Raw genomic sequence first — 15,927 nt, 5'->3', positions numbered from 1 at the left:
TTTGAAATTAAATGCATTTTTATTAATGATTCACAGCACCTTTCCTCACTATCAGCTGGATCTTCACTTAGCTCCCGTAAACATTCGAGAGGCGGGGCTGGGGGGCAGGGGTGGGCCCAATAAACACTCCAACAAGGAAGGCTTGGGTGGGGTGAAATTAGTGTTAAAAAGATAACCCTGACCAAACATAAGGCATGAGTCAGAAGGGACAGGGCAGGATATAGGGAGACCCATTTCATTTCTTCAAGAGACATTTTTAAGCGCCTGCTATATGCCGGACGCGGTGCTCAGCCCAGGGTCCAGAGCAAATAAAAGAGGTGCCGCTTCCTGGAGGGAGCCATCTGGCTATGAAGATAAGCATCAAGCTAACAGACTAGCAGATCTATCTCTACAATCAGTGATACGTGCCGTGAAAGGAACTAAGACGGGAAAGCAAGGCACGGAGACGAGAGGCAGGCTGAAGCGGAGGCTTAGTTTGCTCGGGCTGCAAACATACTACCATAGACAAGAAACATCCCTCACAGTTCTGGAGACTGGAAGTCCAAGATCAAGGTGCTGGCCAGTTTGGTTCTTGGTGAGGGCTCTCTTCCTGGCTTGGAGAAGGTCCCCTTCTCCTTTGTCCTCATGGGAGGAAGAGGGGAGGGAGGGGAGAGGGAGAAAAGAGGAGAAAGAATAAAGAGAGAGCAAGCTCTGGCTAGGCTGGCACCCTGGTCTCTTTGCCTTTTTTTTTTTTTTTTTAAGATTTTTTTTTATTTGAGGGATGCCTGGATGGCTCAGCAGTTAAACTCTGCTTTCGGCTCAGGGCATGATCCTGGAGTTCAGGGATTGAGTCCCACATCGGGCTCCCTAAGGGGAGCCTGCTTCTCCCTCTGCCTATGTCTCTCTCTCTCTCTCTCTCTCTCTCTGTCTCTGTCTCTCATGAATAAATAAATAAAATCTTTTTTTTAAAGATTTTATTTATTTGAGAGAGCGAGCAAGCAAGCATCACACATCCTTGAGCAGGGGGAAGGGGCAGATGGAGAGGGAGAGAGAATCCCCAAGCAGACTCCTCACCAAGCAAGGAACCGCAATGCAAGGCTCAATTCCAGGACCCCAAGATCATGACCTGAGCTGAAACCAAGAGCTGGCCACCCAACCAACTGAGCCACTCAGGCACCCCTGTCTTCCTCTTCCTATAGGGACCCCACCCTCATGACCTCATCTAACGCATAATAGCCTCCCAAAGGCCTGATAAATGATCACATTAGGAGTTTGGGCTTCGACATATGAATTTGGAAGGGACACAAACATTCAGTCCACAACAGGCTTAAATGGAAATCCGAACCAATGACAATACTGAGCAGGACAGCGGGAATGGAGAGCAGGTGACATTCAAAAGGCATTCTGCAGAGAGCGCTGGCAAGACTCAATGGCAGGCTGAGTGATGAGGAAAGTGAAATATGTACAAGGAAGGGAGACATGGCACCAGGGAGAGGGGAGGTGGCGAGTCCTGGCTCCCTGTGATAAGTCACCCCAGGAAAAAACCCTCTGGCAATTGGTGACACAGGCCTGGCAAGAAGGGAGGGCTCAGAGCTGGGGGTTCAGATGTGCTCACGGCTGACCCACCAGATGGGGGCACACACCTGGGTGTGGAGATGAGGACACTGATCTAGAGAAGGCCACATCCCCCACAACCCACCTGCAGGAAGAATACTCACCTGTTGACCTCCTGCCTCAAGGATAAGCAGGCTACCACCCCTGTGCTTGATTTCACACACACACACAGACACACACACACACGCACGCACAATTTTCCCTGTCTTCCCCTTCTAATGATGATGCCATCATTCACCTAGTTGTACAGGACAAAACCAGGAGTCATCCCTTCACATTCTACATCTAATCCATCAGGAAGTTCCAATCAATTCTACCTTCCAAATATATGGTGAATGCAATCACTGGTCCCCACTCCCATACTATCATCCAGGTCAAATCCATTACTAGGTCTCACCTGGACCACTATTCAACCCTTTATTGTCCCTCTGCCTCCATGCCTGCTGCCTTAGTCTACTAAGGTGTGATTCATACAGCATTGCTTAGTCTAGTACAGCAGCCAGCGTGATCTTTATAAAATATAATTCAGGTCATGTGATTCCCTGGCTGAAAGCCCTCTCCTTTGCTTCTGGTCCAAATGAGAGACTAAACTCCAATGAGTATCTGCCGATTCCCCCCACAACACCTCCTGCACTCTCGCCCTTGCCCACCCCACTTCAAGCTCATTTCCACCTCAGATCATTTGTTCAAGTATCTTCTTAAACACAGCCTCCCTGGGGAGGTCTTTGCTGACCACCCTATCCAAATATCCTCCCTGTCTCCATGACATCCCTCCCTAGCCCCAGCTTTTTTCCTTCAGCACACTTATTTTTTAAGTGATATGAACTATTTGTTTATTAGCTCATAGTCTCTCTCTCCCAGTAAAGTAGATCTATGAAGGCAGAGACTTACTCTCTTTTGCTCACTCCTGCAGGCCCACAGCCAAGAGCACATAGGTTTGTATGTGCTGAATGAATGAGAAAGTAAATAAATAAAGATAAACTTATAATGCAAGGCGTAGCCTAGATCTTCCCTGCCAAGAAGAACCTGATTCAAGGAGTTGTGGGTAGGTGGTTTATTTGGAAGATGATCACTGGGAACAAGGGTGAGATACCAGGAGAAGAAAAAGCCCAAATAAGGATGCATTATCAAGCCGGTAATGCTGGGAGCAACTGGGTCTTGATCCCACTGGAATGTTCCCTGGAACATGTAGAGACCTCTTCCAATTGTCCCCTGAGCATTGACAGGAGAGGCCCTGATCCATCTGCTTATGGACTGGCTGAGGCTTTCCCCCAGATGTGTTACTCTCTCAAACTGCTGGTGCACGGGGCTGCATGGGCTCCCCCGGAACAGGAGGAGCCAGGGCAGACAGCAAGTGATGTACAGTGGGCACTGGAGTCCAGATTTGTGAACACAAAGCTGGAGCCCCTTCAGAAATGTCTGGAATGAGGGGTGGAGCCGAGGATGTGAGGCGGAACATTGAAGCACCTGCTATTCGTGCTGTGAGGGAGATGTCCACAGGGGTCATGGAGTGTGTGACCCACCTAGGGTGTTCAGTGCACATATTTTGGACTGAACTCACAAGAGTGAAGTGAAATTTATTAAATTATGCTAAGATTGGGAGACTCTCCCAAAACTTGAGAGATTATAAAATCTGAGCCCACAATTCAAATTCAGGGCGAAGAGATGACACATGTAGTCCAGCAGGCACTGCGTGGCATGATGTATTTTGGAAGGAAATAGGACCCTCATGTGACAGGAGTGTCCAGGAGTCACTCAGGCTAATGAGCAAGTCCATAGACAGGCTTTCACGGCCAGGCTGCTTGTCCGGAGATGCCCCATGGGCAAAGACGCAGCCCCACGGAGTGGAAAGAGGGCTGGGCTGGCCTGGAACTCAAGAGAAGTGGGTTCTGGGCTCATCCAGCTCTCAATCATGTCATGTCAGCTCTGGGCCTCAGTCTTCCTGGCCAAATGCAGAGTACGCTTCAATCCGATTTCTCCCCGCACTGCCCAGGCCATCCCTCTGCCACTGAAAATACCATGGAATGTACACTTATTCCACTGTGAGCTCTAGAGAACAGAAACTTCCCTGACTCATTTCTGTATCCTTCACGTCCAACCGATGCCTAACCTAGAGGTGCTCAGTGAGCTTGATGAATAACGCAGGCACAGCAAATGGATTCTCTCACAAGGAAAAGCATATGGAAGGAGTGGAAGAAGTAGGATAGCCAAACATGACATGGCAATGCAGGCAACGGTAGCTTGAGGCTGCCTGGGTCCTTGGGAGACATTAGACTGAGCCCAAAAAAAAGCAGGCTGTACATAAAACTGACTTAAATTTTATTTTCAGGCCTGTCGTCGTCTCAGCTTAGTCATATTATACCATAATTATTCCTTTCCCTGCAATTTTTGCCCTACAGCTCTTAGGTATTGTAGGGACTCGGGGCTACAGACCAAACAGGAAGCCTAGAGCAAGGGGATGTGGTCAGGAGGCCAGGCAAAGGACCGTGAAAATATTCAGCACGCAGTCATTCACTCCTTTAGCAAACATTCATTGAGCATTGGCCTAGGCAGGCCCTCTGGGAATACAGATCCTTCTCCTCCTTGGGTTAGCTCTGCAGCACGTCCACACACATGCACACGCACACACATGCACACAGGTGTCTCTGCTACCTCCTCCCCTGCCCCCTCCCCCAGCCCTGTGGAACTGAAGTCACCCACGTTCTGCAACAGCCTCACAGCTGGAAGGGACCTCAATGTCCTCGAGTCAGATGGCAGCCTTACACAAACAAGGCACCGGGGCCCACCGGCTACTGGGGCGACACCGGAAACATTAGGCTTCTTCCATTTTCCACCCATCTCCTTCCCAATGGCGCCCTGCTTTTATATATGAAAAACCTTAACTTAAGGCTTTGGGGAGGGCAAGACAACCCCCACACCCCTACAGGTAAAAATCCAGGAGACAGGGACCCCAGCAAAGCCTTAGCCTCCAGCGCCGCCCCACCTGTTGTTTTGTTGGCCTGTTGCTACTCTGGGCACACAGAACATTTTCACTTCTGGTCCCCAAATGTGAGAATTCACCAGGCCACTGGCTTCCTGTTTTGTACCAGATCTGCTTGAATCTCACTGCTTCTAGACAGTTTTTGATCACTAAGCAGTTTTTTAAATTTAGTAATGATACACCTATGTGCTCCCACTCGGAGGTTCTCAGAGCCCTGGGGCACAGAGAGGGCACAGGAGATGCTGGCCCCTGCATGGCCACCCCAGGGGAGCACAGCCCCCTCCTCACCTGCCCAGTCTATTCCTGGGTTTGATCATTCCTTAAGGTAGTCCTTACACAGAAAACATCACTGTCTGGGTCTGCTGTGTCTAGATCTGTATCTGGTGATGACCACAGGGTCGCACATGACTGAGCATGGGCAGAGAAAATCAAAAGCCTTGGTTTTCAGAGCACTCAAGATTGGACCAACAATAAAGCAAAGCCCAAGATTCCCTGACAAGACTGAGAAACTGTCAACATACATTCCTGAGACATTCCTGGCTATGGCCAGAGCCGTAGAAGCTACTGGAGAGAATTCAGGGAGGGTAGAAGCTGAATTTTGCCTGCAGAAAGCACCCATCCAGAGAGAGAGCACAGTCAATCTCAAGAGAGACTGGATACCCCCACAGGGTCTAGCAGTTCCAGGCATATTCTAGAAGCTGCTTGAATGAATGAATACAAGGGAAAAGTCAGGAATTCAGTTATGGGAGCCAGAGAGTATTTGTAATTAAAAGTGAGAAGACGGGGCACCTGGGTGGCTCAGTCAATTAAACCTCTGCCTCTGGCTCAGGTCATGATCCCAGGATCCTGGGATGGAGCCCCACACCTGGCTCCCTGCTCAGTGGGGAGTCTGCTTCTCCCTCTCCCTCTGCTGCTCCCCCTGCTTGTGCGTGCTCTCTCTCTCTCTCTCAAATAAATAAATAAAATCTTTAAAAAAAAAAGTGAGAAGACAACAAGATCTACCAATCTTAAGGAAGTCTCCTTGGGGAAGTGAAAATTGAGTTGGCGTAAATAAGGGGCAAAATTTGATGATCCGGAGGTGAAGGGGTGTAAAAAAAAAATTAAGGGAAGACTGAAAAATGGGTCAGTAGAAGCTCAGAGCTGAGGACAGGGGCTACTCTCACCGCCCCAGGGGAACCAGAAGACAGATCAGAGGCCAGTGGGAGGGGCCTGTGCCTTGGGGCCCAAGGAGCTCAGGGAAGCTAGGAGCTTGGGCAGAGCCTTTAAGTGGCTGACCAACCATTATTAAAAAAAACACATTCTGGCCTGGCCTTCAGCAAATCATTTCTCCGGGCCCTGATCCCCCTGTTCCCTCACCCTTGAGGATGAAGGGAGACTGCATACGGAGCCCCTGCCCTGAGCTCGAATGCATGCTTAGCAAACGTCAGTTCACTGGTAAAGAAGGATTTGGTTGTGAATGACCCAGTCTTAGGTGCTGCTCAGATTTATCCAAAGTCAAAGAAAGGCTGAGGAGTATTTCGGATCCTTAACTATTAGGACCTAAAGGAACCGCAGTGGTCACCTGTCACCTCCTAGGTCAGAAAGCACTATACTTTGTACTTGTATCTTTTGTTTAGTGAACACCTACTATGTGCTGGGCCCTATGCTAGACACCAAGAAAAGAGAGATTTTTAAAAAGAGGAGCCTGGATGGTTCAGGCGGTTAAGCATCTGTCTTTGGCTCAGGTCATGATCCCAGGGTCCTGGGATGGAGCCCTGCATTGGGCTCCCTGCTCAGTGGGGTGTCTGCTTCTCGTTCTCCCTCTGCCCCTCCCCTTCAATTGTGCACATGTGCGCATGCACTCTCTCTCTCTCTCTCTCCCAGGTAAAGAAATAAGACCCTTAAAAAAAAAACCCCACATGAACAGATAAAATCCCTTTCTCCTTCAGGTAAAAGAGAGGAGCCTTGGAGAAGTGGTCTGATCCCTTAATGTCCAGATGCTAAAATATATGCCCATGGTGGTGAGTGACTGGCCCGTGGCCACACAGCATGGCAGGGTGGGTCAAGACCAGACCTTCTTCTCCAGTGTTCAATCCTCATCCCTCTAAGCCTGGAGCCAAGCTGCATCTACGAGGCCTCCACCTCTACACAGACTCCTGTACAGCTCGTGGCTGTGCAGCCTTAGGCAAAGCATGCTACCTGCCTGAGCGTCAGTCTTGCCATATGCAATACGCAACCAGGAATGATGCCCCACGTCACACGGTTGCCACAAGGCTAAAGCCACAGTAACATGCACAAAAATAATTTGTTCTCTGGAGACTGTGTGTTGTGCAAGCAGTTCCTGCTCCTTCTCGGGTCACCAGTTCTTTCTCTAGGACAAGGCAGCTTTCCGTAACCACATTGGGTGTTTCTTCTCCACTCAGCAGGCATTTATTGGGTACCTCCTACATGCTCCACTTTTAGTGGCTACTGAAGATCTCTGGGACGTAACCCTGACAGCCAAGGGCTCACCCTGGTGAGGGAACAGGACAAATGGAGGAAAGGTGAACATTTGCCACCAGGATCAAGTGGGTGGCAGCCAGTCTGCAGTCCTGAGGGAAGCCACAGGGAAGATGACACTTGAGTCAACCATGGAGACTAGTTGTGCCGAGGAGGGGTTGGCAGGGAGGGCGAAGGCATCCCCAGAAGGCTTCCTGGCAAAGACACCAAAGAGGAACAGGGTGGCAGAGGGACTGGGGGGTGGCCAGCCCGTAGAAGTGCTGGCTCTCCTGCCTGCCTCCTGGCTCTTGGGGCCAGTGGAAAGAACAGTTAGGAGGAGAGGAAGGTTCTAGGGGAGGTGCCCCCCAGACCCACTGGACCTGGAGCCAGACTTCTAGGTACTGGTTCCCTAATCATTTCTGAACAAGCTGGAAGCTGCCATTTTAGGGCTCTCCACCAAAACATGTTGCATCCTCGGGTGAGGCCTGGGGTGAAGGGCAGTGCTGCGTTACGTTAGCCAGCGGGACTGCGGAAGTCAGGAAAACAAGAAGGAGGCAGAGGGGACCAGGAACACGTCAGAGGACCCCAAAAGAGGAAGTAGCCCAGTCTCGGTTCCGCTCCCGAGGATGGGAAATACCCTCTGTTCTCCCAGCCCTCGGCAGCTGTCCCCATGCCCTTACCTGAAGCCACCAAACCTGGGGCAGGACCACATGGGCCCTGGGTCTCGTCCTTCCACGGTTCCCCAAAGTCACTGAGTCCTGAGTGTATTCAGGGACCTGGGGCAGCCCCGGACGGGGCATCATGACGCCTGTGGGTTAAGGAATGGGGCCCAGCGAAATCCGAAATCTGAGGAAGGATGTCAATCCCCCTCCTCCCTGCTCTCCCAATAAAGACTTCAGGAAAAGGAGGGACCAAAAGCCAGGAGGGGCTCAGCCCCACCGCCATCAACTCATGGATAGAAATTCTGGAGCCCAGATGAAGACCTCCAAATTCAGAAATCCGGTTTATTAAGTCATTGCTGGGCTAGGCTAGGAGAGTGGCCCCCCAGTCCTGGTAGGAAGTGAGGGGTAGGGACTGGTAAGGCTCCTCTCCCCTCCCCTCCTCTCTCCCCCCCCTCCTCCCCTCACCTCTCCTCTTTCCCTCTCCTCTTTCCCCTCCTCTCCCCTCCTCTCCCCTCCCCTCTCCTCCTCTCCTCCCCCCCTTTCTCTCCCCTCCCCTCCTCTCCTGTCTCCTCTCCTCCCCTCCTCCCTCCTCCACAATCGGCTAGGGACGCCTGGGTGGCTCAGCAGTTGAGCCCCTGCCTTTGGCTCAGGGCGTGATCCTGGAGTCCCAGGATTGAGTCCCACATTGGGCTCCCTGCATGGAGCCTGCTTCTCCCTCTGCCTGTGTCTCTGCCTCTCTCTCTCTCTCTCTGTGTGTGTGTGTGTGTGTGTGTGTCTCATGAATAAATAAATAAAATCTTTAAAAAAAAAATAGAATCCAAAGCAAGAAAGAAACCAGGCCCCCAGGAAGTGAGGATAGAAAGACGAATAATATGACTTCTCTCCTCCTTGTTTCTCACTGTCCTGGGCTCCCCAGGACATGTCTTGTTGGCCTGGGTGTAGTTCTGCCTGCAGTTTCAGCAGCAGCTGGGCTCCTGTCTGGCCTTGCTCCATCCACAGCTGCCCCCGGGAGCACAGCCTCTCTGGATAGAAGGACTCTGCATTAAGGGCCTCCTGAGACAACATCCAGGTGTGGACGCCACCTTGGGTCCAGTAGGGCAGACCAGAGGAAAAAATGGTGATTCACAAGGCAAACAGTGTTGGTGTCCACCAATCTACACTTGGTTTGTGATTTCCCTTGTGCATTAGCTGGGTTGGTTGTTTTTTTTTTTTTTTTTTTAAGATTTTACTTATTCATTCATGAGAAATACACACACACACAGAGAGTGAGATTGAGAGAGAGAGAGAAGCAGAGACACAGGTAGAGGGAGAAGCAGGCTCCATGCAGGGAGCCTGACGTGGGACTCGATCCAGGGTCTCCAGGATCACGCCCTGGGCTGAAGGCAGACGCTCAACTGCTGAGCCACCAGGGCTGCCCTTGGTTGGGGTTTTTTGTTGTTGTTTTTAGCCTGGCCTGGGTTCCTCCCCGACTCCCACTGTTTCTGGTCCACCCTTCCTGTCACAGGGCAAGCCTGGCACAGGAAACACACGACACAGGGAGATCGAGATCTCCACCCCCAACCCATGCCCACCCATTGCGGGAGCCCAGAAAATAAGATCATGCTTCTAGACTGTTTTAAGAACTGCTCTCCAAATGGTTTGGGCAGCACTGAGCCTCAGCAGCAGAGCCAGGTGGTAGACAGGAGTGTGGGAAGGTTGAAAGTACCAGAATGAAGCACGGAGTGCAACAGGGAAGAGCAAACACCAAGAGCAGCCTTCAGCTCTTGGGGAAAGTTGGCTTCTGGTAGGAAGGTTAAAAACAGCATCTGGAATCACCCCCACTCCCACATGACTTTGCCTATTGAAGATATGACTGGTTTTCCAGCCTCTGGAGTCTGTCCTTTGAGGGGAAGTGTCTAGGGGATGCCTCGTGGAGAGCTCCCCTCTGGGTCTGCAGGCCTTGCCCACACCGGGCTGAGCCAGGATGGCTTGGCTCTCCAGGACACCTGGAACCCTTCCCCAGGCCCAGGGGTCCCCTGGGAACCAGTCTCTACTCCTGAGCAATGGCTACTTTCTTTGTTTGGAGGAGAAAGCCATTTCCACTCTACCGGACTCTGTCCAGAGTCCAGACCCTTCCTGGGGGTCCTCCCACTGCAGGCCTGCAGTGCACCCAGAGTGACTCCTCACTGTCCACAACAAGGGAGCAGGCCAGGCCTTGAAGGCCCTGGGGGATAAAGGCAGCCCGGGAGCCTGGGAGGGGCAGGTGCCTGTACCAGGAGCTGCCTCCTGCAGAAAAAGCAAAGGGAGGGCAACAAAGAGATGAGGCTTGGAAAGGATTCCTCTAAACCACTGCCTCCGGTGAGGCTTCTTCCAGGCCAGAGGATCAGCTCAGAGAGAAACTGGGGGTACATGAGGGATGGCTGGAGGGAGAAAATGGATGGAGGGGAGATGAGCTTGAAGGCAAGTGGAGGGAAGGTGTGAGCCAAGGGTCAGGTGGCCATGAAGCAGGGATCACTCCTGGGCTTTCAGTTCAGAAGTGACACCCTGGAGTGATCCTTCTTGGGCAGAGTAGCCATCTAGAACCTTCAACTCAGAGCAAAAGGTTGAGACAGAAAGCTCAACTCTAGAAGCTGCCATCTGATTAGAAATAGAACATCCCCAGGAAAGAAAGGCAGGATGTGGATTGGGTACACAGGCGAAAAGGAACAGTCTGCTACCAGCAGGTGGTGGGGACAGCATGACCCTGAGCCTTGGTACCTGAGATTACCTCCCACAGATCCACCCCCTAGAAGTGGTGGAGGATGAACTGAATGATCTCTTGGGTTCCACACAGTCCTCAATGCTAGACTTGGGTGTCTGCACGATCTGAGGACCTTATTAGAACATTAGATTTACTCAGGAGCTCACCAACCTTCCACTCACCTCTCTGGGGCTCCAGACGCTGACACTCCCCCATCAGACTAGCCTGTCGGAGAACTTCATGTAGCCACCATCTGAACTGCCGATGTGGCCACTGATGGTGAAGGGTGGACCCACCTCCAGCTCCTTCAGATTCCTGAAAAAAATGATCCAATCAGGTTTTGGAGGCTGAGAACCTGACCTCTCCTTGGGACCCCATCTCCCTAGACCAGAGCATGGGAAGAACTTCCTGGCTGTGACTCCTTGACTGACTCATCTTCCAAGAACAGGAACTGGCCCATGTCTCAGGGCCAGACCAAGAGCAGGCCTGCTCTGTGGCAGAGATTTGACAAGATGGCTTACCACAGGGGGACTTTTTCACCCCCCTACTCCCTAAATCCCTGGTGGTCTCCATTTACTCCTCTCTTTTGACACCACATTGTGTCTGAGATTATATTATTTGTAGTCAGGCCTGTGTCCACCACAGGCAGCGAAATGCCTAAAGATAGAGACTATGCTCATTGTACCCCCTAGAAACTAATATCACTACATCTGCAACAATTGATCCTTCCTGAATAAATGATGAGTAGATGATGAAGGAATGAATGAGTGGATGAATGAATGGATTTACCCCCCTACCTGGGGGTAAATGTTAAGAGGTTCACCATCAGTAGGGTCTTACATAATCCTGTCCACATTCAAGTTTTTATTCATGGTTCTTTCTACGTAGACCCTGGGCTCCTTCCTTTTCTCTTGTTTGCTCAAGGGGATGGGGAGGAACCAGAGCCAAGGAAGAGAAAGAGTGTGTCTTGGCTCCAAACCTAACCCCACTCAGATCTGCCCTGAATCCACTCACCGGATCTGGTACAAGTTGAAGACAAAATTAGGCCCTAGAAAGACAATCAGAAAAGAGAGGATTAGTACCTCCAGGGAGGGAGACCTGCTCCTCACCCTTCTGGGAACATCTGGTGCTCCCTTACCCCATCTGGGAGGAGTTGGGTGGCTGGGCTGGACCTCAGGATGCTGTGGGAGGGTCCCATGTCCCTTCACTATCTGCCACCTGCCCGTACCCGGGTGTACCTCATCTTCCCAGACAGAACCACCAGCTTTTGAGAGGCAGATCCTATGCCTAGGCATCCTCCCATTAAGGGTACCGATGACCCTGGGAAAGAGGCAGTCCTAGCTTAGAGCCCAAAAGAAGCAGACCTGGGCTTGAACCCAGATTGTGCCACTCTCTAACCCTGCGTCTTCAGCCTTCCAGCTTCATCTATAACAAACAGAGACTAAGAATTCCAACCTTAAGTGGAATTTTAAAGAAAATAGTGTTAGGCTAAAGTACATTGGCACACAGTAGGTGCTCAAGAAACATTCATGGAAGCTGTGGAGGAGGTTAACTGCAGGTCTGAGAAATGATCTCTACCTCCGGGGACCCCAGCATGTGCCGTCATCTCTCCGAGGGCCTATGGGAAGCACAGATATGGCTCAGAACTGGGAGCACCCCAGCAAATTCTGGGAGATTCCCAGGGAAGCTGAAGCTAGCTTGAGAGAGGACCCCAAGATCACAGTCAGGGGAAGAGATGCCCAAGGAGCCAGAGTGGGGGACACCTGCCTAGCCCGCCACCCCTGGCTTCGAAGCCCACACACACCTTGGGGATGGACTCCTGTGGGCTCTGAGGGAAGAGAAAGAAGCTTCAGGCCAGGAGGAGGAGCCCCCACTCCCTTGGTGAAGGCCCAGTACCCCAGCCCCACCCACTCAAGTGCTCCGTCACCCTCACTCAAGTCTTCAACAATGTCAGCCGCCACAGGAAATATTTTTCCATGATGCCATGCTGCAGAGTTTGCAGCCCCACCCGGCCTTGCCAACTGCTACAGGAGGGGGCAGGTGCACACTCACCCTCCCAGCAGTACCCACGCTGGTACCACTTGGCCAGGCTGTAGCCCAGGACCGACACGAGCAGCAGCGACAGCCCCACGCCGAGGATCAGGCCCAGGGTGCTGATGGAGTCCTCACCTGCAGAGACACACGGCCCCCTCAGTGGGTCGGTCACCCATGGTCCTCCCCCTGGCTCCGAGTCTCCCCCCATCCACTGCCATCAGAATGATGGCTCCCCTAGGAATCGCCATCTGAGTAGCTGCTTGAGCTAAGTCACACCAGGATAGCAAAACCCTGCATTTTTAAAGTCAGCTTGTTTCTCCAAAGTAACATTTTTTTTTTTTTACTTTCCTCATTTTTTTTATTGGAGTTCAATTTGCCAACACTTAGCATAACACTCAGTGCTCATCCTGTCATGTGCCCCCCCAGTGCCTGTCACCCAGTCACCCCCACCCCCAGCCCACCTCCCTTTCTACCACCCCTTGTTCGTTTCCCAGAGTTAGGAGTCTCTCGTGTTCTGTCTCCCTCACTGATATTTCCCACTCATTTTCTCTCCTTTCCCCTTTATTCCCTTTCACTATTTTTTATATTCCCCAAATGAATGAGACCATATAATGTTTGTCCTTCTCCGACTGACTTGCTTCACTCAGCATAATACCCTCCAGTTCCAGGCACGTAGAAGCAAATGGTGGGTATTTGTCCTTTCTAATGGCTGAGTAATATTCCATTGTATACACAGACCACAGCTTCTTTATCCAGTCATCTGTCGATGGACACGGAGGCTCCTTCCACAGTTTGGCTATTGTGGACTTTGCTGCTATAACACTGGGGTGCAGGTGTCCTGCCGTTTCATTGCATCTGTATCTTTGGGGTAAATCTCCAGTAGTGCAATTGCTACAGGCCTTCTGCTTATTGGAAAAGGCACTGCTGTTTTTGGGAGGGAGCCCAGAAGGTCTGTCCTCAGCCTCACCTGTGGCCCCCAGAGCGGAGACCAGAAGATCCTCAGTACCCTCCCCGCAAAGCCCATGGATGGCAGGGTGTTTACTTTTAAACTCCATTTGCTGCTTATACTTATCGCTTCTTCCTTTTTTGTGGTATGAGCTCTTAGCTAAATTTATATTTTATATTATATTTTATTTGTAAAGCCAAACTGAGGGAGAAAGGGAAGAAGGAGGGACGGGGTGGGCCAGAGATAGGAAGGAAAGGAGGGAAGTGGGAGAGAGGGGAGAGGGGAGGGGGAAGGAGGAAGGAGAGATGGGGGAGGGAAGGAGGGAGAGGAGGGGTTGGAGATTGGACTCCTCCAAGAAGATGAGATGGGCCTCAAGCACAAGCAGAGAGGGAAGCCAGCTTTGCAGAACGAGGCTACCAATGGGAGCAGCGTGGAGAGACCCACTTGGCAGGCCAGGGAAAGAAGAGGAGGGCCAGCCCCGCTCCTGCTGAATGAGCACCAGGAGTGTGAAAGAATCACCTGATCCTGGTCTTGGTGGCCTAGGGTCCTGAAGAGGCGGGGCTGTCTCAGGGGGCCAGGAGGCACAGTGGTTAAGCACAGCCTTTGGCACAGCAGGCTTGCTTCCAAAGCCCAGACCCATCATTTGCAAAATGTGGGACCTGAGCAAATCCCTTCCCCTCGCTGGACTTCAGTTTGCTTTTATGGAAAATGAGCATGATAATAAAATACACGTAGAGTTGCCGGGATGACTGATGGAGGTGCGGAGACAGCGCCCAGCAGACCGGGCATACACTAAGTTCACAAACATTAATTACAACATTGTTGTTGTCATTCTTATCATTACATGGCCTGGCTGCATTTTAAAAATATTTCACAATCTCCCCTGCCCAAGCCTTTCCTTCCCCCATGCCCCTTGGCCCTTCTTCCCATGGAAGCCTCCCAGCAAAGAAAAGGGGAAGGCTTTATCTTAGACCTCAAAAACCCAGGCCATCAGAAAAATTGAAAGGATTCACAACTTAGACAAAGAGATGAGCCAAAGCAAGATTGCCCTCCTCATCGTGCTAGAGGAGAATCCTCCAGCCTGGGGGACAGGAAGGGAAAAGGCGAAATTAAGAGAAGTGGGGGAGGGTGGTGGTGGAAAGCACTGGAAAACACTGAAAAGATATCAGTGGGTCCCAGAGAGAAAGTCCTTGTTCCATGATCCAAAACTGAGCCCTGGGAAGACAACAGAACCTGAAGGTAGAGTTGTGGGATCCGAGGATGAGCCCCAGGAAGACAAGAGCCACCCTGGCAGATGGACCCTTGGACAGTCTGGGAGAGTTGCTGTGCCCTCTCACGACACGGGAGCAGTCAAATGATTTCCATGTCCCCAGGAGAAGCAGGGAAGTCACCGAGAAAACTTCTAGACCAGAAGGTGCCATGCGGCTGGGATCTCAGGGACACCTCTGCAGCCCCCTGCAAGCTGATGCTTCAGAGTCCAGTCCACATGACAGCCACTGCCATGGGTGCCCATGTGAGCACATGGCATCAGGGACTATGCACCCTTCCCCCACTCCTTACATCTCCAAGAAATGGTGGTAATCCATTAATTATCCAGAGCCACTAATGGCATCTTCTCTGGGCCAGGCACTTGTTCTAGACACTTGTATCCCAGCAATAAATAAAACCTACATGTCCCTGTTCTCATGGAAATTATATTCCAGTGGAGGGAGACAGACAATAAAGTAAAGAAATAAATTACACAGTATCCTGGAAGGTGATGCATGGTGAGGGGAAAGAAAGAAAGCAGAGGAAGAGATGGAAAGCTCTGTGGGGATGAGGGTACAGTTTTAAATAAAGGAGGTGGGAATGGGCTCATGAAGAAGGTGACAGTTGAGGAGAAAGCCCTGCAGGAGCTGAAGGAAAGAACACGGCACGCAGACAGCTCCAGCAGAAACGTGCGGGGCAGAGGGGGCAGTGGGTCCAACGGAGGCAGGAGCGTGTGGGGCAGGTTCCAGGAATGTCAAGGAGGAGCCCCAAGTGATGGGCAGGGGATGAGTGGCAGGAGGTGGGTAACAGGAGCCGGACAGTATAGTGTCTCAGAGGCAATAAGGGGAGTTTGGGTTTTCCTGTGAGCAAGGTGGGGAGTCACGAGAGGATTTTGAGCAGAGAAGTGATGTGATGCCTTGTATTAAAAGGGCACCCCACTGGCTACTGTGTTAAGAAGAGACATGGCAGGGGGGTGATGATGATGAAGGGCAGCCAGTCAGAAGGCTGTGGTGAAGCTCCAAGCAAGAGATGGTCACTGTGGAGAGCGGTGCAAGAAACTGAGAGACCAAAGTCCAGGAGACCATCTGTGTGGGCCACAGAGTGCGTGACAAGAACCCAAGAGCTTGAGCCTTCACAAACAAGGGGGAGGGTCCCAGGAGTGGTGGATGACTCAGCAAGGCATGGTAGGAGTGTTTGTGGAAGCTGAGGTCTTAAAGGGTTTCATCAAAGAAAAGAACCACGAGGAAAGCACCAGCAGGGAAATCACACGCCTTCCGGAGACCCAGCT

The 15,927-nt window shown here is 51.5% G+C and overlaps 1 protein-coding gene across 1 annotated transcript in view; it reads right to left on the bottom strand.

The window, feature by feature from the left end:
* SMIM35 (small integral membrane protein 35) overlaps positions 1–15,927 on the bottom strand; it is a 111,073-nt gene continuing 95,146 nt past the window's right edge. Inside the window, exons 3-6 of the mRNA XM_072731949.1 lie at positions 12,464–12,580; positions 11,426–11,459; positions 10,594–10,726; positions 1–621 (exon numbers count right to left, since the gene is read on the bottom strand). Coding sequence (XP_072588050.1) covers positions 10,627–10,726; positions 11,426–11,459; positions 12,464–12,580 — 251 coding nt within the window. The 3' untranslated portion in view covers positions 1–621; positions 10,594–10,626. The remainder of the gene's footprint in view (positions 622–10,593; positions 10,727–11,425; positions 11,460–12,463; positions 12,581–15,927) is intronic.

The sequence above is a fragment of the Vulpes vulpes genome, chromosome 12 (assembly GCF_048418805.1).
Source record: "Vulpes vulpes isolate BD-2025 chromosome 12, VulVul3, whole genome shotgun sequence".
Classification (NCBI taxonomy): domain Eukaryota; kingdom Metazoa; phylum Chordata; class Mammalia; order Carnivora; family Canidae; genus Vulpes; species Vulpes vulpes.
Note: the sequence above shows the minus strand (reverse complement) of the source record. Positions and strands in the feature narration are given on the sequence as shown.